This window comes from Hypanus sabinus, chromosome 2 (genome assembly GCF_030144855.1).
Source record: "Hypanus sabinus isolate sHypSab1 chromosome 2, sHypSab1.hap1, whole genome shotgun sequence".
NCBI classification, from domain to species: Eukaryota; Metazoa; Chordata; class Chondrichthyes; order Myliobatiformes; family Dasyatidae; genus Hypanus; species Hypanus sabinus.
The window spans coordinates 120,458,037-120,484,139 of NC_082707.1; the positions used below are offsets into that span (position 1 = coordinate 120,458,037).

General features: G+C 39.7%; 1 protein-coding gene across 8 annotated transcripts in view; it reads right to left on the bottom strand.

Annotated features, from left to right (window-relative positions):
* Positions 1 to 26,103, bottom strand: part of mgaa (MAX dimerization protein MGA a) — a 111,932-nt gene that overhangs the window by 13,370 nt on the left and 72,459 nt on the right. For 6 of the 8 annotated variants that reach the window (XM_059953614.1, XM_059953577.1, XM_059953593.1 and 3 more), the window contains 9 exons: positions 25,335 to 25,590; positions 23,715 to 24,215; positions 20,726 to 21,022; positions 9,259 to 10,352; positions 7,505 to 7,623; positions 5,823 to 5,886; positions 5,386 to 5,571; positions 3,746 to 3,857; positions 211 to 504 (listed from right to left, as the gene is read on the bottom strand). In XM_059953614.1, the coding sequence (XP_059809597.1) occupies positions 211 to 504; positions 3,746 to 3,857; positions 5,386 to 5,571; positions 5,823 to 5,886; positions 7,505 to 7,623; positions 9,259 to 10,352; positions 20,726 to 21,022; positions 23,715 to 24,215; positions 25,335 to 25,590 (2,923 nt within the window). The remainder of the gene's footprint in view (positions 1 to 210; positions 505 to 3,745; positions 3,858 to 5,385; positions 5,572 to 5,822; positions 5,887 to 7,504; positions 7,624 to 9,258; positions 10,353 to 20,725; positions 21,023 to 23,714; positions 24,216 to 25,334; positions 25,591 to 26,103) is intronic. The other 2 variants (XM_059953639.1, XM_059953631.1) reach the window with 2 other exon arrangements.

A 26,103-nucleotide genomic window follows, 5' to 3' on the forward strand; every position in this document is an offset into this window, starting at 1 on the left:
GTCACAGAAAGGACAAATTTGGGCTGTGAATTAACAAAAAGCGAGTAGAAAAAGAGATACCCTACCACCATATTTACAAATTGTTTAGCTTTACTTTGCAAAGTATTCCAAAAATAAAGCACTTCCATCAATCAGTTTTATATAACAACATTACATCATTTTCACTTGTGGAATGACATCATCTACTCTGCAGAAGACAAAGTTACATACACAAAGCTGCTGATGACCGTTTCCTGGTGAGAATAAGAGGTTTTCTAGTACCAGTTTTGGGCCTCTCCTGTTCACTAGTTTGCATAAGGACATTGGGTGGCTTCTGGTTCCGCAAATCCATGGCCACCTTCTGGAAAGAGTCCACTGATGAATTAAGTCCTGCATTCCAACCTTTGGAGCGCTTTTTTCTTGTGTCATCTGCTTTCTGTGCAAGCTTTTTCTTCTCAGCATCAAGTGCCCTCTGTTTTGCACAAATATATTCCAGTTTCTTTAAAATAACTTCGTCAGTCTTCCCTATAAACAGAACAGATAGTCACTAAATTAAATCCAGTAGAAATCAAGACTTGGTTAAGCTGATGAGAACATTTCCCAGTAGCACAATTCCTTTTTTTGCCCCCCTCCAGGGCGGTTTCATGACTGGACGTATTTTCCCCTCTCCTTCCAACACTTCAAAAGGCCCCCTTGCTTTGCAATTCCTTGGCCCAATCTTCCACTTTTCCATGCGGCAATTTCCAATTCAACACTTGCCTTTTCACCTCTTCTCACCACAATGGTCTAAAACTTACCATCCCAGATAAGCATACAGTGCCTATTAAAAGTATCCCCCCGCCCCACAGAAGGTTATCTGTTTTATAGTTTTACAATATTGAATCACAATGAATTTAATTTGGCTTTTTTGACATTGATCAACAGAAAAACACATCTTCTCCCAAGTTGCAGTTCTCTTGCAGACTATATCAGGGTTTCCTCCAGGATGTCCCTGTATTTTGCTATATTCATTTCACCCTTTAGCTCCACAAGCCTTCCAGGCCAGATGCAGTGAAGCATCCCCACAGCATGATGCAGCCACCAGTGTGCTTCATGGTAGGGATGTTGTGTGTTTGATGACATGTGGTGAGCATTCAGGTTGATAGCCAAAAAGCTCAATTTTGGTTTCATCAGACCATAAAACCTTCTTTCAGCTGACTTCAGAATCTCCCACATGCCTTCCAGCAAACTCTAGCCGAGATTTTTTTTCAACAGTGGCTTTCTCTTTGCCACTCTCCCACAAAGCTGCAACTAGTGAAGCACCCGGGCAACAGTTGTTGTATGTGCAGTCTCTCCTAGCCATTGAAGCTTCTAACTCCTCCAGAGTTGTCACAGATCTCCTGTTGGCCTTCCTCACTAATCTCCTTCTTGCACGGTCACTCAGTTTTTGAGGATGGCCTGCTCCAGGCAGGTTTAAAGCTGTGCCATATTCTTTCCATTTCTTGATGATTGACTTAACTGTACTTAAGGGATATTCAGTGACTTGGAAATTTTCATGTATCCATATCCTGACTTGGGCTTTTCAATAACTTATTTCTGGAGTTGCTTGAGGTGTTCTTTTGTCTTCATGATGTATTTTTTGCCAGGATACTGACTCACCAGCAATTGGACCTTCCAGATACAGGTGTATTTTTACTACAATCAATTGAAACACCTTGACTGCACATGGCGATTTCCATTGAACTAATTATGTGACTTTTAAAAACAATTAGCTGCACCAGTGATGATTTGGTCTGTCACATTAAAAGGGGTGAATACTTGTGCAATCAATTATTTTGTGTTTTATATTTGTAATTAATTTAGATCACCTTGTAGAGATCTGTTTTCATTTTGACACAGAAGTGTCCTTTTCTGTTGATCAGTCTAAAAAATAAGCCAAATTAAATTCACTGTGATTTAATGTTGCAAAACAATAGAACATGAAAACATCAGGGGGTGGGAGGGGGAATACATTTTTTTTATAGGCAGTGCAGTTAATGGCAACTCCCTTAATAAATCCGCAGCTCACTAAATGTAGTTAGGCAAGCGGGTAAAGTGGTAAAGATGACGTAATGGCACGGACGCTGGCCTTTATTAGCAGTGGTGATGACTATAGGAGTAAGGAAGTCATGCCGCAGCTATATGAAACTTCAGTCAGAGCACAATTAAAGTATTATGGGGAGCTCTGATCGCCTCATTATAGCAAGGATGTGAAGAGTGTGGAGAGGGGTTCTCTGGATTAGAGTACATGATTGGTAAAGAAAAGCTGGACAAACATGGGTTGTTCTCTAGAGTATCAGAGTCTGAAGGGAGACCTGATGGACAGCTTTAAAATTATGGGAAGCATAGATAACACAGACAGAATCTTCTCTCCAGTTAGAAACGTCAAATACCAGAGGACACGGTTTCAAGGTTAGAGGAAGGGAATTTACAGGCATCATGAGGGGCAAGTATTATTTTTAAACACAGACATATAGGTGCTTGGATAAGGTTACTGGGGGCAACAGTGGAAGCAAGCAATTTGGTGGCGTTTAAGAGGCTTTTAGATAGACACATGAATATGAAAGACATGGATATGAAGGGAATGGAGGGACATGGAAGAAACACAGAAGGGCATTTGGTATAAACTGACATCAAGATTAGCACAAAATGTGGGCCGAATGTCCATCCAGCACTATACTGTATGCTGATAAACGTCCCCTGAATTAGGGTACCAGAATATTATTTTGAACTTAAAGAGTTATATTTTCAAACTACAATTACACAAATGATCTTAATTCCACCAGTTTGCATTGGACTCGGGGCTGAATCAAATATGCACCTCCAGAGACAGAGTCAATTTTGACCTCTGATGCTGTCTTTGTGGAATTTGTACATTACCCCTGTATTTGTAAGGGCTTCCCCCATGTGCATGTTTTCCCCTTTATGCCAAAGATGTGCCTAGTGTGCAGGTGGCGGGTAGGGGGTAGCAGACCAATTAGGGAGAGGAGGGGAGGGGTGCATTTAATTGTAATGAGAAAGATTGCGGTAGGTGTAGATCAGTACTTGAAGGTCAGCATGGATGTACTGGACCACTGGACTTGTTTCTGTGCTTTTCCACTTTGAATCTTGAACTGGTGTGTTTATTTTCAATGTATTTTTTCTAATGAATTATTACTTTTTATAAACAAGATATTTCTCTAATTTCCCTAGTACTCTGCACAATTTTATGTAAGAAAAAATAATACACTTAAAATATTAATGTGGTCATGACATCCACGAACTCTGCTGGAACAGAAATAGCAACACCAAATATAACAAGTCACAATGCTAGTATTAGATTACAGTGTCCCCCAGTGGTGAATATGCTAACTCATAATACAGTTTTAACAGATAACAAGTTCCTTTTACAGCAAAGTCACTCTTTTGGACAAAAAGGTAAACAGACTATTCAAACATCAAGGCACAATTAACATGCTAGTCTTATATCATGAATGTAGATATAATACTAATATCATTAAGTACAATGAATAATTCTGTACTTAATTATTATACATCTATTAGTAAACATCAATAGCTCAGTACTCTAGCTAATAAAGCTAACTATATGCCTTTTAGAAATTCTACAACGTATGACTGTTACAAATAATTTACAGAAACTTTCCTCTAGCCTTACAGGAAAGGAATTTCACCATCTATGAGGGGAGCTACAGCTTTTTTTCCTCTGGGCTGAGTAACTTAAGAGCTGAAAGCAGCATACTGTCCTTACCTGTCAGTTGAGAGACTTTGCGAATAAGTGAATCCCTTCTGCGAGTTTGGATACTTTTCTCAGCTGACAAACAATCAAAATAATCCTGCGCATTCTGGATTTCTGAAAACGCCTACAATAGTAGAGAAACTTAACAGTCACAAAATATTCTGAACAATACAGCCATTCTGGCACTTTAACTATCTTTACAAACTTGTTTCAAAGTAAAGTACTTACAATTTTTTATTCCCTGTGAATACCAATATTCTCTTCAAAATTTCAAAAATGTCTTGCAACTCAATGTCTCCACTGCTCAATAATTGGCATTAATTTTAATGCTAGACCAAACACTATACCTCTGATGCAAATTACAGGCAAATTGGGCAGCATGTTAGTGTAATGGTTAGCACAATGCTTTACAGTATACGCGATCCAAGTTCAATTCCTGCCGCTGTCTGTCAGGAGCTTGTACGTTTTCCCCGTGACCACAGTCTTTCCACAGTCCAAAGAAGTACTGGTTGGTAGTTTAATTGGTGATTGTATATTGTGATTAGGCTAGCATTAAATTGCGGAATTGCTGGGCAGCATACCTTGAAGGGCTGGAAGGGCCTGTTCCATGCTGTATTCCAATAAATAAATAAGGAATTTGCTTCTTAAAGTAGTTATAGATGGAGGTGATAGTGGGGATAAGCTTCACTACTTATTAGGTGCTTCCAATGAGGTGTGCCTCAAAAAGCCTCTGACAACCAGTCGAGCTCCTGGCCTTCACTTGTGGCTTGGCTACTAAGCCTGGTGGAACCATTTCTACTGACAGGACAAGAGGCAAAGACAAGTTAACAGCACCTTAAAACCAGTTGGTTTGGGCAGATGGAGGTTATCAGCCGTGGTTGGCAACTCATCTAGAAGGAAAACTCTGATCTCAAACCTCCACTGCCTTGCGGCTATATCCACTCATGGGGAAGGTTTTGGGAGTAAATCTCAATGGAAAAATCTGGTGTTGGAATCCCTAAGGCAGTCCCACATTGAGTTCAATGCTGACTGGCAACTCCTGCGACACTGCTGGTGCCAAACTGTATCGGTCTCTGCCGTTCCTTTGGGTTCAGATGTGTGGAGAGAGAGAGCTTGCTACATGGGGAACAGCTTGCTGTCCATATCGTACTGCCCATGCTTGTGTTACTAGACAGCTAGAATGCAACATCTATTGTTGACCCTAACTGACGGAGGCCTCACTCACTCAAATATGGAATTGCCCACAAATGTTCATTACACAAAGAAGTCCTGTTTAAATAGATGAATCTCTCTCTATTTAATGAGTAAGCTGAAGACTAGTACACACAGCCTGTTAAGACCTTATCATTCAAAACTCAATGTTCTTGACCATTTTAATTTCAATACAGGAATATGGCTAAATGAAGTCTCCACAAAAAGTAACAAACAACTAATTCAAAGTTACGCTTATGACATCATACATCACTGAAATTAAGCATTCACATCTCGAATGTAATAAATGTCCTCTACATGACCCAGTTGTTATATGGACTATTCTACTTATGTTCAGCATCAAACCAAAGCAAAAAGGCCAATTATTATTAAAGCAGACAGATACTTCCTAAACCAGTGGTGAGAAGAATATTTTCAAGTCATCAAATATTTTCATAAACCTTTTTCAGGATTAAGTATTTTGAAGCCCTCTCCTCCCTACGAAGTCCCAACACTTTCTTCAGCCTTTCAAAGAGGTCTCGAATTTTAGAACGCCTCCGCCGCTCGTTAACTGTGTGTGTAGTTCGATATAATACCAGGGCATCCAGCTGAGCTTTGGCTTCCTTACTGATATGTGCAGTGGATTTCTAAAGGAGAAAGAAACAGTTACAGTTTAACAATAAAAAAAATCCAGACGTTATCACCCCTCCCCCCAGTTTTCTAAACTTCAGCAAGTACAGTTGCAGATTTTCCTTCAACTTTCAGCAGTCCAAATGATGGAATATAAGTTCACCCTCCTAACAGCACTACAAATGCATTCCATTTACATATGTTGCTTTCCATCTAAGGACATCAAATCTTCTGCTCATTCAAAACACTCCTGCCAACAGCAACTTACTAGCTTGGGTTTGGTGTACTCCTCTTTGGATTTTCTTGTAAGGTATGGGTTGTGGAAATGGCATCTGCAAGAAAAAAGTTAAATTATCATTCAATCAAGCCGAATGAAACAGCATTCTGCCTGGGCCAAGGTACAGAGAGCACTACCAACAGTACATAGCACACATGATTATGGCCCTGAAATGGCAGGGGCTAAAGAATGATGGTGCATGGGATATTGTCCTGGCCCAGAAACAAACACTAGAGAGGAGCCAGTCGGACTCCAGCCCACTGAGGCCTCTGCTCTACCCCACACTACCTCGACGCCTCCTCTCCAAGGCCTGAGGGCCTAGTCCTCATCACAACCAAGGCAACACAGCTCCCCCACTGTTGGTCTCGCCACAGAACCAGACTTGCAGACTCTATTTTATCAAAGTCCAAAACAAACACTCACACATTTTTTGGACTGCCCACTGCCTTGGCACGACAAAGGCACACAACAACAGTATGTAGTAAGTCTAGCTCTATCGCTATCGAGCGACTTGCTGATGGGGTAGACCTGCAGTACTTGATGTTCTTGATAACCAGTAGCGTCTTGTGATCGTAGAAAAGGCGGAAAGAATGAATAATTACACCTTTGTTTGGAGTTAGAGTGGCTTGTGTCCGAGCGCATCACCATCTTAGTCATCAGATGAAATACCAAGACAAATCTGAACACTTTAACACATGCCTAGTTAGTACAATCTTTGAATAATTTCATCAATATATGTTTGGAAAGTCTGCAATAATTCAATCTTACCAAAAACAGAAATAAAAAGGCTTCTATATTTCACCCCCTATTTGAGTTAACTAAGTTGCAGGTTCCAAAGAAACTCAAGGTGCAGCGAGTTACGGGAATGTTAAAACAGTTACTTAAAGCAATCTGAAGATCAACATTATACAGTTCACTTACCTTTAAATAAATCTAATTCAATTAAAATGAAATGTTACACATCTGTTCCAAATAACCATCTTGCAATAAGCCACTTGAGGGAGATATAGAGCATATATATATATATACACACACATAGATATATAGCTTCTCAGCCAATTGGAGATCTACAGTAATTGAAACACCCCTTGTTCATTAAATCCTTAACACACCATGGAAATGTATTCCAATCATAACTTTACTAAGTCATATGCCCACGTTTACACATATTAGTATACTGCACAAGATATCTCATGCATTTGTTCAGTTACTTAACTCACTTTCTCCCGAATCCCACAGACCCACCAACACTGATACCAAGACTGCAAAATGAAAATCACAGAACTTGTATAGTTCAGAAAAAAAGACCTGACCTACTAAGTTCAAGCTAGTTGTAAAACTATCTTGGCAGCCCTCAGTTTTCTATTACCTGCAAATTATTGTCACTTGTGCCTGTCCAATTTCTGTTCAGTAGCTCTCACAGCTAGTTCCTTTCATAACTACCTTTCTGCCCAAAACAGACATTCCTCACCTCACTCTTCACAACTTCTGACAAAATTTTACATCTATATTCTATGGTCCTTGAACCATCTACAAAGGAGAAATGCATCTCAATAGGCATATTAACATCAATGCATAGATCTATAAATAATACATCATCACATGAAATCTGTAACTTTGCTGGTTATAGTAACCAAATTCTGATATTTAAAAATTTTAAGAAATCACAATACTTTGTTTTCCTTGTATGGTGGTGGGAGGCAGAAGCAATAAGGCGAGCAATGTTGATTTTCTCGGAGAGTTCCTCCACAGTCTCAATGTCCACTGCCTCTTCACTGGAAGTTGAATCAAACTGTGAAAACATTTTTAAAGTTTACTAAAAAAAACCCAGCAGTACTACTAACCCTTTACACATTGTCCAAAGCATTACAATTTTTTTTGGAAAAACAGCCTGGCACTCTCAGTCTCAGCCCTCATTATACACAGCGGAATTAAGAATACATTTGAAATCCATGTCGCTATTTTGCATTTGCCACGTGCCTGGAAATTGGATATTGCCCTTTTCTTGTAATCTAGATCATCGTTGCATTTTGTACTTATCAACATTCCCACAATGAGTTAGAAAATTGGTCTTAGGAATGCTTCAGATGGCTTCAGGGTAATTTAAATTTAGAAAGTGTGCTATTACAAGACCTGCACAACTTACTCCTCATTAGTTTCAGAAGGACATCAGCATTTAAAGGCACACTCCCCATGGCAGTCGATTGCTATAATATGCACCATGGTTGCAATGGAAAACAGGAGAGTGGGAGAGAAGATGTGGATTTTGAGAGTGACCTGGATGTGAGGGAATGTCATCTAAACTCTTTGAACTCATTGTTGGTGTAACTATTGGGGAGGATCACTTGGTTGCTGCAGGAACCATGGTTTCCAGTGGAAAGAGTGAGAAGTGAACACAACTCTGGTTAAGTACAATTGGGAACATTCCATCTGCTGCAGGTGTCAGTGTACAGAAACCTGTCTCTGGAACAATCCAAAGAAGCAAAGTAATTTAAAGACCTGCCTGTCAACGACCCCACAAATTGGGACTAAATTGGTGTGAATCTGAACTTGTTATGTCTTGCTCTTCAGGGATGAAAAGAAAGAAAAAAACCCCATGAGTCTGCAGTATATTCTTTGTTCCTTTCTATGGAGGAACTGTGCAGCAAAATATCACATAGCATTCAATTTTAATCAGGAGTTCCTGTCCTTTAAATTTCCATGTGTAAAATATATAATTGAAATGTTACTTTGCATTAACAAAATTATGGTGCTTAAATAACCTTTTGTTTTACATAACATAATGGATTACTTTGAGTTAAAACAATTAGTGCATTGAAATTGGACCCATTCAGGAATTTCAATATCTTCTTTTTGACTCCCACATGACAGTTGTTGTGAATGAGAATCCCAACTTCAGAAACTGAGGCTTCAAAGTTGTAGTGACAAACATGTGATGCAACAGTTCAGCTGTGCTAAGGTCAATCCCATCTGACATTGGACAAAACTGATTTGGAAATCAGTGGAAGGACAAGTGCTTGGTATAAATGTTTATTATGATGGCACTTAGAACCACAAGAAAGCCTTGTGAAAAAGATTGCTTCCAACTGTAAGAAACAAGAATATCCACATTTGAAAGCACTATCTGCAGAACCCAAACGGAGGATTGGGTGCATTGAACTTTTAATTTTTTATTTACATTCCTTTATTTCAATTACCATATAACAGTTCAAAGTCAATATATTATTAAAGTATGTAAATGTTACCAGATTTTTCTCAATCAAATGGATCCAAATTTAACCCAAAAAAAAGAAAGTAAATTAGAGATAATGTTGCAAGCAAGGTAGCCTTTGTACTATCGAGCAAACTGGCAATAGTACTCAAATAAAGCACAACCTACAATGTACCAAAGTTGGTTATTCAGGTACAAACAAGTGAAGCCACTTACCATTTTCTCAACATCAATTTCATCTGCATCAGTTTGAATGTCACCATCCTCCAGGTCACTCTGAGAGTCTGTATCTTTATCAGATTCTGTATGAATGTCTGCATATTGCAGCAAAGTTGGATCAAAGTTTATTTCATCATTTTCTTCATCTTTTAGGGTATCCTCTTCCCTTTTAAATGGAGTTGTTTCATACCAACTTTCCTTTACTTCTGTCTCCACTTCCATTTGTTCATCTTGCACCCCATTTTTCACCTCCCGGTTGGCTCTTTCATCTGGCTCCTTATCAACCACTTCATGGCAAGATTCTGAAGTATCTTTATCATCACTTTTTTCAGTTGTTACAGACTCCTTCTGTAAAGACTTTTTATTTCTACCTTTTCTCATAATCTTCTTTTCACTAGTATATGAATGGTCAACCAGCTCTGCTGGGATAATGTGTTTTAATGCATTTCGATGGTCTGTAGAATCATCTTCCAACTCATTATCCACCTCACTGACTGAAGGTGTCGAAGGAAGTACATCACACTCGGTCCCCTGTTTAACTTCTGTCAGTGGGTAGGTATTCACAAGGTCCTCGTCTGGTACACCTTCAGACACTGTAGTTTCAATAAGGTCAGAGTCTGCAACATGAATCTCCTCAGGTTCGATCAACTGTTCTTCCAAATTGCCATCCTGGTTGGTGATCTTGGAGCCTGCTTTTTCAGGTGACTTCGACTTCGATGGTGGATTCATGAACTTCAATGGCCATTCAGTAGTTATAATGGCACTTGGCACATTTTTCTGCCCAGGAGGCAGCTGCAACAGAGCAAGTCCCATTGGCTGAAGGGGAATAAGATGCCTTGTATTGATAGTTTGACCAAGATCATTAACAGTTACAAGCTTTGCCGGTGATGTGGTCGCTACTGGAACCTCAAATACATTTGAGGAAATGGACTGAATAGTGGAGATCTGCTTCAATGGGACACGGATATATTTTTTAACAGGAACAGAGTGTGGCTTTCCTCTTGTTGGTATTCCTGATACAGGATGCAGAATGGGAGGTACAGCTGAAGAAGATTGTGAAGGGGTAGGTAAGCAGATTCCACTCACTGAGCCTAGGAGTATGAAAAGAGAAAAGAGAAAATATGAAATAAATCATTCTCAGATTGTCAGTGAGGAAGTTACATATCACGCTTGGTGCAGTTATCAGCTTCTGTATAGTTATCTGCATCTATCTTTGTCACAGGCCCAGATGCTGAGCAGTGAGAGTAGAACAAATGATTAAATGTGAAAGGAGACCCAAAAAAAAAAGGGTGGCTTTTTTTGGAATGGAATGTACATTAGTTGACAAGAAAGGTTTAGCTTTGATTTCTTATGTTAATAACTTGAATTAAAAGCCAATAAAATATAATTTTATATTTATTAATTAAGAATCCATATAAATGCCTAATAATAAGGAGTTATTCCTTAACTTACAGGTCAGGAAGTTATGTTGCAGCTTTATAGAACTCTGGTTAGGCTGCTTCTGCAGTATCACATACAAATCTAGACACCCCATTACAAACAGGATGTTGAGGCTTTGGAGAGGGTGCAGAGGAGATTTAACAGGATGCTGCCTGGCTTACAGGACATGTACTATAACAAGAGGTATAACTTAGTTTGCTTTTCTCAGGAGCTGAGGGGAGATCTGATAGGAGTGTATGAGATTATGAGAGGAATAGGTAAGAGCAGACAGACAGTGTCATTATCCCAGGGTTGAAATGGCTAATACCAGAGGACATTCATTTAGGATGAGAGGGAGTAATGTCAAAGAAGATGTGAGAGGCAAATTATTATTTTCTAAGAGTGGAGGGTACCTGGGGTGGTGGAAAAGGCAGATACATTAGGGACTTGTAATTTTAAGAGACATTTAGATAAGCACATGAATGTGAGGAACATGGAGGGATATGGAGATATATTGCCATAAGGAATTAGTTTAGTTGGCTCTTTGATTACTAATTTATTTGGTTTGGCACAACATTATGTACCAAAGGGCTGGTTCCTCAAAGTTCAAAATAAATTTACTATAATATTACATATACAATCCTGAGATTTATTTTCTTGTGGGCATACTCAATCCAAAATGGAATAATAAACATAATTGAATCAATGAAAGACTATACCACCTTGGACGTTCAACCACTGTGCAAAATGTGCAAATACAAAAATTTTAAAAAAGAATAATATTAATAGTAATAATTAAATTACTATTTATTTAAAAGAGGAAATTAAAAGACTTTGGAACATGAACAAGGTATAATTATTCCAATAGTAATACTGACAACTGGTGTCATCCCAAGGGCACTACACAATAGCATTAAACAATTAGGGCTGTACAGTAATATCTACGTAAACCTTCAGAAAGCCACAATACTAAATACCAATAGAAGAGTCCAAAACTTCCTAGCAATTGAGAAATGAGTGTCCTTGACTATGTCTGCACCTCAGGCTTTACCAGTCTAAGCTGAAAAAAATAAGTAATAACAATATTAATAAAAACAGACGGTGAGCCATTCAACTGCGGGGCAGGCCATGCGCTAGCCGAAGACTGAAACCAGAGGTGGCCAGCAGCAAAAGCAACAACAGCAGCAGCACCAGCGCAAACGGGATGAGGTGGCAGCACCAACTCTACAGAACTCTACAGACGAAGAGCCACTTTGCTGCACGGACAAGGAGGACAGGTGAGGAGCAAGAACTCCGTCTTGGGATCTGCGTGACAGGTCTGGGATGCTGGGGCTTAAAGTGCGGTGAGAGGACATCCAACTGCACCCAGAAACAAATCCAGGCATGTCTGTACCCGGATTGGGAAGCACTCTGATCAGCATTTGTTCTCCATTGTAGGGGTGGCTGAAACCAAAACCTGCCTGTAGGTATAATAAGTAATATCCTTTTGCTTTAGAAAAGGAGTGATGTCTATGGAATAGAGTGATAAAGCCACTGTCAGGGGATCGCCAGAGCACAGCTGGAGCTAGCACTGAACATGACAGTAAGCAAATCATGAATGGTACACTGCTGAATAGGCAGACAGGCACTAGGAAACCTGAAGAGGATACAGGCAACATTCAAAGTAGCCTGCCAACATCACAGGCTGTGACTGTTGCAAGGGGGTGCAGTCCACTTACAACTGAGAGCACACAAGTTGTTAAGAGAAGACAAACATAAAATGGTCATTAGAAGCAAGCACATTCATAATGCTTATCATCAAGTAACAGAACTTGAGACCGACATGACAACATACAGGGACAAACTTCATTAACAGTTTATAGTGCAACACCCCTTCATGCAAGTAACTGCACAATGAATAGCAGATCAACATAGAGTGATGAATAAATAATAAATATTGAGAACATAAAATGAAATGTCCTTGAAAGTGAGTCCATAGATTGTGGAACCAGTTCAGTGTTGAGGGGAGTGAAATTATCCCCTTTGGTTCAAGAGCTTGATGGTTGAGGGAATAATAACTGTTCCTGAACCTGGTGGTGTGAGTGATGAGGCTTCCTGGTGGCAGCAGCGAGAAGACAGCATGGTTTGGGTAGTGGGGATCCCTGATGATGGACAGTACTTTCCTGTGATAACCACCTTGTGTGGATGTGCTCAATGGTGGGGAGGGCTTTAACTGTGATGGACTAGGCTGTATCTATTACTGTTTGCTGGATTTTCTGTTAAAGGGCATAGGTGTTTCCATGCCAGACTGTGATGCAACCTGTCAATATACTCTCAACCACACATCTGTAAAAGTTTATGAAAGTTTTAGATGTCATGCCAAATCTTCTCAAACTCCTAAGAAAGTAGAGGTGATGCTGTGCTTTCTTCAGAATTGCACTTACATGCTGGGCCCAGGACAGATCTGCTGAAATGCTAACACTGAGGAATTTAAAATTGCTCTCTCCAGCTCTGATCCTCTGATGGGGATTGTCTCAAGGAGCTCTGGATTCCTCCTCCTGAAGTTAATAGTCAGCTCCTTGGTCTTGCTAACAGAGTAAGAGATTGTTGTTGTAGCATCACTCAACCAGATTGTCAAGCTCTCTCCTATATGCAGATTCGTCACCACCTTTGATTCAGCCAATGTCAATGATGTCATCAACAAACTTGAATATAGCATTGGATCTGTGCTTAGCCACAAATTCATAAGTTTAAAGGAGATTAAAGTTTAAAGCCTTGTAGTGCACCTGTGCTGATGAAGATTGTAGTGGAGATCTTGTTGCCAATCCAAACTGACTGGGGTCTGCAAGTAAGGAAATAGAGGATCCAATTGCAGGAGGAGGAGGTAATGAAGCCAAGGTCTTGAAGCTTATTGATTAGTTTTGAGGGAATGATAGCACTGAAAGTCAAATTGTAGTCAATAAAGAACATCTTGATGTGTGCATCTTTGCTATCCAGATGTTTCAGGGTTCAATGATGAGCCAGTGAGATGTCATCTGCCATGGACCTATTGTTCCAGTTGCAAATTGGAGTGGATCCAAGTTGGTTCTCAGGCAAGAGTTGATATGCTTCATCACCAACCTCCAAAACACTTTATCACTGTGGACGCAACTGTTACTGAACGGTAGTTATTGAAGCAGGTTACCATGTTCTCAGGCAAATGAGTAGACTGCTGAAGTAAGAGGTTAAAGATCTCAGTGAACACTCCAGCCCGTTGATTAGCACAAGTCTTTAAAACTTAACCAGGTACCCCATCTGGGCCAGATACTTTTCATGGGATCACCCTTCTGCCCGTAGGCTTCAGAGACTGAAATCATATGTTTATCGGGGACGTGGGAGCTTGTGATAGTTCCTCCATGTCTTGATGGTTAAAGTGAACATAGAAAGCATTAAGCTCAACTGAAAATGAAGCCCATTTGTTGCCTAAGTCCCTTGATTTTTACTTTGAGAGGTCTTAGCATTCAAGCCCTGCCACAACTGTCAAGCATCCTTTGTTGATTCAAGTTTAGTCTGGAATTGCCACTTTACCTGTGAGATGGGTTTCTGAAGTCCATATCTAGACCTCATAACTTTTTTAGTCACTGGACTTGAATGCCTCTGACCTGACCCTCAGCAGATTGCAGATCTCAAAGTTCATCCAATGTTTCTGATTGGGAAAGGCACTGAATTATCATCTACAACTGCTTTAATAAAATCTGTGACGACCATGGTGCATTCATTCAGATCCATAGATGAGTCCTTGAACATGGCCCAGTCCACTGATTCTTAACAACCCTATAGTTGCTCCTCTTCCTCCTGTGACCACCCTTTTGTTGTCCTAATCTCTGGAGCTTTTGCCCCTGCCTCTGTGTGAAGGACAGCCAAGTGATCACACTTTCAGAATTGTGGTCTGGGCTTGGAACAGTAGACATTCCCATCTTAGTATAACAGTGGTTTAGTGTGTGCTACAGGTTATATGCTGATGGTAATTGGGCAGGAAATACCCTGGTTGAAGTCACCAACTAAGATTTGAAGTGCATCAGTATGGACTGTTTCATGTTTGGAGATGGCATCAAGCAGTACCTCAAGCACTTGATTATAGTTGGCTGCTGGTGGTACCTAAACCACCGTCAGGATTCTGAAGAACTCCATGGATAATATTTATTGTACCCAAGGGCCTGTTCATGTTCCCTGATGTTAAGAAATTGAGTAAAGAACAGGATGATGAGGAAGATGGTGCATCATATGTACAAATTATGGTTGGTAAATAGTAGTCAAATTGCAGCTACAATAGGTGTCTATACCTCAATAAACATAGTTTAGATCACTGAACCAGGTGGGAAAAAAAATTTGGGCACCATTCTCTAGATAGACAAATCTTTATTTGAGGAAGGAGTTTGTTTGGTCAGTACTTAGGGAAAGGATAATCCATATTTGCTTACAACATTTGGCCCACCTCATGAAGAAATACCATCAATCCCATTCTCCACTTATTTCTTAACAACTATTCCCTTTCACGTGCCTGTAGGGGTAATTTACAGTCGCTAGCACAACCTTGGATGAAGGAGCAAACTGATACGTTCAGGCAAAATCCTTGTGGTTACAAAGAGAACACATAAAATCTGAAAGTTAGGATTGAGCCTAAGCCAATGGAGCTAGCGGCAACAAAGCCTACTGTGACACTGTGCAATCCTTTTCATTTTTCTCCCCTTTGAATTACATTCGAACAGTCTGTAATTTGGATTTTTTGTACTTTCTCATGGTATTGAGTTTATGGCAGCCCTCAAAGATTTTACTCCTGTGTATTTTCCTATAATCTATATCTTTTCACAAGGCCATCAACTCCACCCAGTTTCTCCAACCTCACACCTAACCCAAGGGCAGATATAGTAGAAAAACTAATCCAGCAACCAGTTAGTGAAAAATCAAATGAAAAATATAATTGATTTAAGACAATCTGAAAATACTGGAAACAACAATGTCAGGTAACATCTGTCCAAAGAGAAAAATAATTAAGTTTCAACCTTCTTTAGAACAATTCTAACAAAAGGTCTTAGATCTGAAATTTTAAATGCTTCTTTCCATAGGTGCTGAGTATTTCCAGCACTTTGTTGTGTTAACCTAGCAATGAGTATATTGAAAGTCTACGGCCTAGAGAGGAGGAAGAGCTCGAGACCTGGTGCCAGGCAAATAGCCTCTTCCTCATTGTCAACAAGTCAAAGGAGATGGATATTAACTTCATGAGAACTCACACCACTCGTACCCTTCTTTACATTGGCAACAAAGCAATGGAAGCTGTAGCAGCTTCAAACTCTTGGGAGCGCATATCTTATAGAACCTCCTTACTACACCATCAAGAAACCTCACCAATACCTCTATTTTCTGAGGAGGCTGAAGAGAGCTAGATCATGAACATCATTATTTACGACTTTCCACAGCTGTGAAGTAGAGAGCATCCCAACATGCATCATCATTGTATGATACAGAAGCTACATTGTGGCGGACAAGGAGGAAAATGAGATGAAGTGTCCTTGGAAGTGAGTCCATAGGTTGTGTCAAATCCATAGGTTAGTCAAATCTGCCCAATGCATCACCAGCGCCAGCCTACCTACCATCAAGGACATAAATACAGAAAGATGCCGGAAAAATGCCAGAAATATCAGGAAAGATCCAACCCACTCTGCTCATGGACTATTTGCCCCACTCCTATCAGGGAGGACACTACATAGCATCCACACCAGGACCACCAGACTCAAAACAGTTACTTTCCCTAAGCAGCAATGCCAATCAGCTCCTCCACCCACCATACCCCATATCACCTCTACTTTATCATCTCCTGTCAGACTCCTTCTGTACAGATACTCCTGTGGCTAGCATCACTTTATGGACATACATGAAATAACTTATATACACAGATTCATTGTATTTATATTTAGTGTGTTTTTAAATAATTGTGTTCCTTATCTTATTTTTTTTGTACTTCACCAGATCCAGAGTAACAATTGTTTCATTTTCCTTAACACTTGTGTACTGGAAATGACAGTGAACAATCTAGACCATGTCTTTGGGATGTGTGAAGAAACCAAAGAAACCAAGGTAATCCAATATGTCCACATGCAGAAAATGTGACACTATACAAATGGAAGTCTGGAAGCGAGGAGGGACAGAGAGCTGGTGAGGATGCACTGAGGTCCCAGAATACTGATGGGTGGTGAGGGAGTGTGGAGAGGCACACCCATGAGTCGAGAGCAGGGATGGAAAAAAATAGACGCACGTGCTCCATGAATCAAGTCAAGAGTTTGGTGAACTAAAGAGACAGTTCCAATGAGTGGAGAACAGAAATCTGGTGTGGGGAGACACAGAACAGGTGAGTGGAGAATGGGAGTTTGTAGGAGCAGCGGTACACATTTGTGAATGAAATGCAAAAGGCTGGGAGGGCAGAGTCTTGGAAAGCAAAGAATCTGATGTGTGATGTCACAGACAAGGAAGACAAACGACTGGTCTCAAATGTGAGCTAAGTTTTAGTTAATGAAGAGTACTTAAATGTTTAAAAACCAAATAAAATTGAATAAACTTTGGCATATATAATTAAAATAATAAAACTAATTAAATTAAGATCAAACTCCAAAGTTTAAAGTTCAAAGTAAATTTATTATCGAAGTACATATATGTCACCATATACAACCCTGAGATTCATTTTCTTGCGGGTATGCCCAATAAATCCATAACAAAATAACAACTATGATAGAATCAATGAAGTGCCGCATCAACTGGGGCATTCAACCAGTAAGCAAAAGACAACAAATTGTGCAAATACAAAAAGAAACAATAAGAATAAATATTGAGAACATGAGATGAAGAGTCCTTGAAAGTGAGTCCATAGGCTGTGGGAACATTTCAGTGATAGGGCAAGTGAAGTTATCCCCTCAGGTTCAAGATCCTGATGATTGAGGGGTAATAATTGGTCCTGAACCTGGTGGTGTGAGTCCTGAGGCTCCTGCATCTTCTTCCTGATGGCAGCAGCAAGAAGAGAAAATGACCTGGGTGGTAGGGGTCTCTGATGATGGCTGCTACTTTTCAGCGATAACACTCCGTGTAGATGTGCTCAGTGGTGGGAGGACTTTACCCGTGATGGATTGGGCCGTATCCACTACTTTTTGTAGGATTTTCCTTTCAGGAGCATTGGTGTTTCCATAGTAGGCTGTGATGCAGCCAATCAACATACTCTCCATCACACATCTATAGAAAATCACTAATCATTAAATTAATGCAACATGGGAGAACAAGCCATGTGTTGCTGCTGCAACATGTAGGACTTTGTGAACACTTTTGTCCAAGGTGGCTACATTGACAATTTGTGTATGTGGCTCAGGAAATCTGGCACTGTGTTGAGGAACTGGCATCCAAATTGCACAAAGCCAAAGAATGAGGAAGGGAGAAAAATCTGCATGCCCCACTTGCTTCAAGAAGCATCACATCCCTTAAAGGCTTTTGAATCAATGCATAGTCTTGGGCAATAAGAAGTTATGGGGATCTAAGAGTTAACATTTCAAGACCCTAGTGTCTGCATTTGCACAACAAATCTGAACCTTATGCAGTGTGTGTGGATACTGCAAGAGGGACAAGCAAACTGATATCAGCATTGTGACAGCGGAAGCCACTCATTAGTTAAAAGCAATGTAGATGCAGTGGATGGCTGTATAACTAGGGGTTAGAAGGTTTAGTTGTCTAGCAGGGCTAATGGAGGAAGAAGAGATCCAAAGGCTTCGTTGTCTACCAGGGACTAAGACTTAGTTGCTTATGAGGGCCAAGGAGAAGAGGGGGAAGAATCCAACTGTCATGATCAACGATGTTACCAACTACATAAGCAGGATTAAAAAAAAATCAACTACTGATAAGAGTTCAAACAATTAGGGGCTAAAATAAAAGGAAAAACATTATTATCTGAGAGATATGTAAAATGACCAAGGTTAGGGCTAATTATAGGATCAGGGAAATGAATGCAGATCAGGGGTTGGTGTAGGAGAGGCAAGTTTCCATTTGAGGAATGTTGGCACCGGTATTAAGAAAGGAGAGAGCATCCTGCTGTGGCAGACTATGCCTGAAATATGCTGGGAGCAGAGTTCTGGCAAATCAAGTAACTAAATCAAGGGAGTCAGAATGGATTTTAAATAAGGATGTTGGAGGCAGGGGCAAAGGCCGTCCCAGTGGAGGGAAATCTAGAATGCCAGAGATTAACTAAAGGAAACAGATCCTGAAAAAATATGAAATAAGAGTAAACAGATTATGTCAGGAAGGAAAAGGACAGCATTAACAAATAGGGTTCAATAAGTACGCACGACAATGCAACTAAGTCCCAAGTACAAAATTAGAACGCTAGGAGATTAAGAGGTGCTGCATTTAAGTATGCAAAGTATTTGTAACAAAGTGGACAAATTAACAACACAATTCAGTATAAAAGCACACAAGGTTATTGCCATTATGGAGACCCGGCTGCAGAGTAACCAAAAATAAGAGTTAAGTATTCAGGGGTATTTGATAATTAGGAAGGACAGGTAAAATGAAAAAGAGATATAGAATGGCTTTGTAGTGAATTATCAAGCCAGTACAATAGGGAAAAGGATTTTAGTTCAGAAAATGAAGATGCGCAATCAGTCTGGAACAAAGGAGCTCCACATAGTTGTCTACTGGCCTCATGGCAGTAGCAGGGGAAGAATATCCGCAATAAAACTCAATTCTTGAAGAGTGCACATAATGTTATTTTGGACCTGTATGTTGAGCAGCCAACCTGGGAACAGACTATCCAATGCAGGGCATTATTAATGAACCTTTCCTTGTTGCAGAATCTTGTACTAAGGGAGCCATTAAGGAAGAATGACAGTAAGAGATAGAAATTTTTAATAAGATGGGAAGTGAGGCAAATTCAATCTAAAACTAGGGTCCCAAACCAAGACAAAGGAAACTATCATGGAATGAATCGCAAGTGATAGATTGGACTGCTTAAAATCCATCTCAGTGGACAAGCAATGTCCACTGCATTCAATGAAGGATTACAGAAGGACCTAATAATCTTTGTCTGGCACAAAAATATCTGCTGCTTTCTGCATCCAGTTAAACTGCTTTTTCACGCATGTTTCCAAACTGGAAAATATCATTTGAGCACAAGGTAAAGGATTCAATTGCCATGACCAAAGTAGAAACAAACATTGGTACTAATGAGGGAGTTTGATAACCTACGGACTAAGTTACTAAGCTTGAACTCAAGTCTCTGCTAAGTTGCCTAATTTCAGTAACTACAATATGCAACCAGTACCATGGTGCATACAGCAACCAGGTCAAATCCCCTTGCTTAAAGGGAATAAAAAAACCTACCTTCAAACCTCATCTCTGATAAGAATTTCAATATGCATTTGAAATTCTCTGTCAGCTGGAGAATCAAGAAATAGGGAGAACAATCTTAGGCGGGGCATTAGACAGTGAGGAAAGGGGGAAGCTCCTTAATTCAGAGGACCGTAAATGTTTAGAACTCTCACTAAGGACTGAGTGTTGAATAAAACCACTGATCGGAAAGTGAAGGCTAGCATGAAGATTATCTATAATCACAGTGAGCAGAGAAAAAAAATCTTTTGAGGGGGATCATGAAACTCCTAGGCCACACACATCCTCAGCATAGTGATACTTTTATCTGAATGATCAGCACATGGCTTCTTCAAGAATCTATCAAACTAAGTCATTTCTCTTAACGGAAAGGTGTGATCAAAATTAGCAACATTGATCAGAATATTAAAGCAATTATCAATAAGCAAGTTAAATGTTTAAAATACAGTCAAATTTGATAACAAAATTCTCCTCAAATTTACAGTTTAATCTGAGTGCATATTTAATTAGCAGGTTTATGAAGTGATGGGAGTCTGCATTCTTCTCCTATTACTTCAAGATTTTGCTCACTCAAAAAAAAAACCCAAAATACACGAATAATGGGGGAAAAAGATGAACAAAGCCAATAATTTTCTGAAAATCTTTTGTGAGATTCAAAGGTAGAACTCACCTGGATTCCGAACAGCAAGTGTGATCATTTGGTGGAGATTTGGTTGAGTTACTGTACCAGAATTTGCCAAAGGTACAAGTTGGATAATCTGGCCATTTGGGTGTTGGAAGAGTTTCCCAACTGGATATCTGAGGGGCTGCAGTATCACCTTCTGCCCAGGTGTGAGCTGCAGGTTCTGGACAGGCCGGACAGGAAGGCCAGACTGCACTGGTAACGAAATGAGCTGCGATTCTTCAGTTTTTGTAGCTTTAGGCAAATCAGGGGTAGAGTTGGATGTTTCAGGATGTTTAGATAACCCTGTCATAAGAAAATGCAATATAAATGCATCAAGTACTGTGACTCACTAATCGCTAGTCTGCTTGGTTAAAATAATATCTTTTAATCCTAAAGAGGAATATTAAACTCCACAACAAAACTTAATTGATTGCACGCAAAATGGATTATCAGATTGGGGGTAAGGTACCAGGGAGTCAGTGACTCCTGTGGAATCATTACCCTGCCAGTCTTAGAGCAGAAAGAAATGCCTGCGGAACTGGAAAGCAAGAAGTAGTTGCCAAATCCTTCAACATAAGGAGAGCCAATTGTCAGTGAAGACTGCTGGCAAACATGGAGCAAGACATCTAAATCACCACCCTGAGCGAAACATTCATTGCAGATCATTGGAATACTCAGGAGGTCAAAAAACCAATGATGCTCCCGGCTAAATTTCATTATTTGGAGTTTGGGAGCATGGTGGGTATGAATGGAAGAGCAATGAATAATGAATAAATAATCTAATGCTCCAGGATTATACCTAATTGTCAGCATCGATAGTCTTCTGCCTAACAAAAACATGAGAAATAAAAGTATGAATAGGATACTCGGCACTCACATTCAATAAGCTGATTATTTTTGTCTCAGTGTCACTTTCTTGTGCTAATTCCATTTTCCTCAAATCTCTTCTCAGAATACCTATCACTTTACTGAAAATACTCAGTGACTGAACCTCCAAAGCCCATATTCATGGAGAATTCCAGAGAAATTGTCTTTTCTCTGTCACAAATAGAGAATAAAGCCCTTTCATTCGCTAACATAGAGTATGGAAACAGGTCATTTGGCTCAGTGAGTCTGTGCTTCAAACAATATTTTATACTGATCCTATAATGATCCCAGTCTGTAGCCTTCTCATCTACTCCACCCCCAAACACACTAGAGGTAATTTACACTGTTCAATTAAACTATCAACCTGTTTGTCTCTTGGATACCAAAGTAAACTGCAGCATCTACAGGAAACCCACGCAATCAAAAGATGAACAGGCAAACCCAAAGTAGAAGGCACACAAGGTCAGGACTGAACCCTGTCTCTGCAGCTCTTCTACAACTTGAAAGAACATATACCTTTCAGAAAGATGTTTCTTCTTGTTCTATACTCAGACAATATAGGCTTAAACAGCTTAACCTCTCCCCTTGTGACAAATCCAACATGCCAGGAATTAAATCTCTAACAGTATTAAAGATTATAAATGCTCTCAGTTCAGGCTTTTTCAACTAGTGAACTAGCAATTGGTGGTACTAACTCCATTGACGACTCACAAGCATATTTTGACAGTTCTCCATTTATAAAGAATAAGGATAGGAAGAAAAGAATGAAACGGACAGAAGTTATTGAGAGGAAGAACCAAATAAAGGTGCAGCAATACTATAAAATTCAACAACAGTGCTTTGGGAATCCATCCTGAGACTTCTATTGTTTTAGGTGAATAGTAAACAATTTAGAACAAGGACAGAGATAAAGTTCACTTTGATACAAGAAGCTGATGATAGTCCGTGCCTATCAGTTTTAATAGGATAGTGTTCATATATAGAAAGAATAAATAGATATAATTTCAGAGGTTGCTTAGTCTGTTGACTGTTAAGCTGAAATGAACGTTAAACTTCTAGGTGTTTTAAGTTCTTCTTAAATGAGTGAGTGAAGACTATGCATACTGAATAGAAATGATAGAAAGTAACAACCCTACAGTTGTCCATCTTGCAAAAATTATCTTCTCCAGTCTCACCTCACAGATGCATTGTAAAAAAAACTAGAGAGTTAAAAGCAGCATTATGTACTTAAAATGTGGCGTTATGATAGAGTGATAAATGAAACCATGATCCATACCGTGCAGCAACAGGCCCATCAGCCCAAATGGTCCATGCTGGCCAAGAATCCCATCTAAGCTAGTCACAGTTGCCCACATTTGTCCCATTCCCTCTAAACCTTCCCCATTTATGTTCTTGACCAGGTAGTTTCTTCAAATTGCTGTTGATGTATCTGCCTCAACCACTTCTGCTGGCAGCTCATTCTATATACTGACAGCTTTCTGGGTGAAAAGGTTACCTTTCACATTCTCATTAAATCGCAACTTCTCACCATAAACCTATAGCATTTGTTCTTGGTTCCTCAACGCAGAGGAAAAAGACCGAGTGCCTTCAACTGTGTTTTGCCTCTCATAATTCTATACACTTCTAAGATCATCCCTCATTTCCTTATGCTGCAATAAAAAAGGTCCCAACTGCTTAACCTCTCTCCATAACTCAGTCCCTGAAGTCCCATCAACATCCCCATAAAACTCCTCTGCACAACTTACAGCTTAAAAGCATCTTTCCTATAGCAAGGTGGCCAAAATAGAGTGCAATATTCAGTGACAGGGCTGATTACTACAGCATAATTACTCCCAACTTCTATTCTCAATGCCTTGACTAAGGTCAGTATTCCAAAAGCCTCCTTCACCAGCTTGTCTACCTGCGATGCCACTTTCAGGGAATCTTAAGGTCTTCCATAAAAGTGAAGATACGAGCATTTTTTAATGCATTTTCATCCCAAGTTAAAAATGATCACTGTGGAAGATAGCGCATTCTTCTTCAGCGCTGTATTGATCAGGCACACCCAGTAGTATACAGCCCTTTTTTTAAATAAACTTTGATTCAAATTTCATAACCTTATATCCATGTTGCTCAAATTCAAGCTTACCTGGAGAGTCGTCTGCCATTGAGAGAATCGTTGTATTTGTTACAGGAGTAACAGCTGAGGTAGAAGCACTGGGGAGAATCAATTTTGTTATTGTTTGTGTTGTTCTCACTCCTAAAACACTTGCAGATATAACAGCAAGAGTAGAACTTTTTGCTGGAGTTTCAACTGTGCTAGCAGTTACAATACTCTCTTCTCCAATTCTTATTGTTTCTGGGATTCCATAGAATTGTGACTCGTCTGCATTTGTAGTCTCAAAGCTCTTTAATAAATGGGATCCAGCATTTGTGCTTACTGCATCAACTGAAGTGCTCTTTTCTGATGTACCAGTTATTAATGCGGGAATACCTGTTGTTGCATTCATGTTGACTCTGCATAATAGAGTACCAAGCTGCTGGTTACTGGACACGGGTTCCAATGAACTGAAACATGATTTCGTTTTCCCCACATCTCCAACTTTATTTATTACGAGATGAGTGTAGTTGTCAGGAGCAGTATAGTTCCCTGTAAACAGAAAAGACAGACACAGAAGAATTCTTAAGTATAACCAGGATGTGATCAATTATTCATTTTAAAAGCCAAGGTACATATATAGAAGGAAATAGAATGCCTATTATTTAGTAGGATCTTTATGTGACTCTTTCCAATTATCCCCTTTTCTGATAACATTGCTAAATCTTATCGAGGTATGAATGATGAGTGGCACCATTATTCAGAGCTTCAAACATTCATTAACAGACAGTGAAATGGAGACCAGGCAGAATACTTTCTTTGGAATACTCCTTGTAAAGCATAAGAAATGTCCCCTGCAGCCCCTCAATAAAACATTCATATTCATTACATCAATCATATCAACTGACTGTTGCAGGCTGCAAGCCCAGCTTAAGCCCATCCCGCAAACACATTAAGTGCCCCCACAGCTTTCTCTTGACTGCCACCCGTTTCAAACCTATTGTCTTGAGAGGCCCAACTTTTCCCTGCAGGTTGCCAGTTTTCATGTTCGGCATGCTATAACTGGCCATCCCACAGCATCCTGTGAAGTTAACTGGCTTCTGGGCAGAAACAAAGCCAACTATTTGTGTCTTGCTAACTGGCTTTCCAGGAAATATTCCAATAAAACACATTCTAGTGCAATGCATTTAAGAGAACACTACCCTTTCTCTCTCTGTAGACAAGGCAGAGCTGTACTATACCAACCAAAGTCAAAACTAGGAGCCTTATGACCTACACTGTTTTGCTTTTCATTGGATCAGAAAGGAAATCATTTCTTGGTATAAAAAATTCAGAAGCCACAAATCCAAAATGTTCCAAACAAACAACTCCAGCTTTTAATAAGTCATGTCCTAGCCATATTTCATCACAAGATTTTTCTTCCCAACTGTAGGTTAAATTAAAGTGTTGGCTAACAAATGAAATCATAGATCATTCCACTGCCACTAAGGAAATCTTAACAGCTTGGTTGGCACTGAGTTGTTTTCAGTACTCTGAGTCATCTACCACATGTTAACATCTGAAGCAAGAACTGAAGATCATTACTGCAATGATTTCTTGCTCAAAAATATTTTATTAGTACATTTAAAAAATATACTCTCGGCAAATTTTTTTTTGCCAAGCTCACCTTACCTTTGGCCTGGTCAGAAGGCACAGCATTAGTGTCATCTCTTGAAACTTCACTGGCAGGGTCTGTAGTACAAGAAGTTGTGTGTTTTGAGGGTAAATCAGCAGAGATTGATGAGGCAGCCATACTAGAAGTGAACCATTTGACTGGTTCAGCTGATTTTACATTCTTTTTGAGGTTAGCTATCACCCAATTCACTGGATGAAGAGCTCCAACCTGTCCTAGAGTCAGCTTTGTATCACCACTGGTACTTCTGGTAAACTAATCAAAAGATATAATAGAACACACAAGAAAAACAATCAGAAAACCATCACATATAAATTAATGTCAACAGAACCCCTTTTATACGCGAGAAGGTTTAACAAGTTACATGTTCCAAGGTGAGCACATCTACATGAAATGTTGCTGTAGAAAATCAGCATCCATCATCAAATATGCTCACCACCCAGGCTTTTCTCACTGCCGCCATCAGGTAGAAGGTACAGGTACCTCAAGACTCACACCATCAGGATCAAGGACAGTTACTACCCCCCAACCATCAGGCTCTTGAACAAAAGGGGTTAGCTATACTCATTTAAGGACTTTGTTACATTATTTCATGCTCAATATTAACTGCTATTTACTTATATCTGCATTTGCAGTTTGTTTACAGATAACAGTTTCTGATGTTTACAGTTACTGTTCTAGAGATTGGCTAAGTAGGCAAGCAGAAAAAGTATCTCAGGTTTGAACGTGGTGACATATGTGTACTCTGATAATAAATTTACTTTGAAC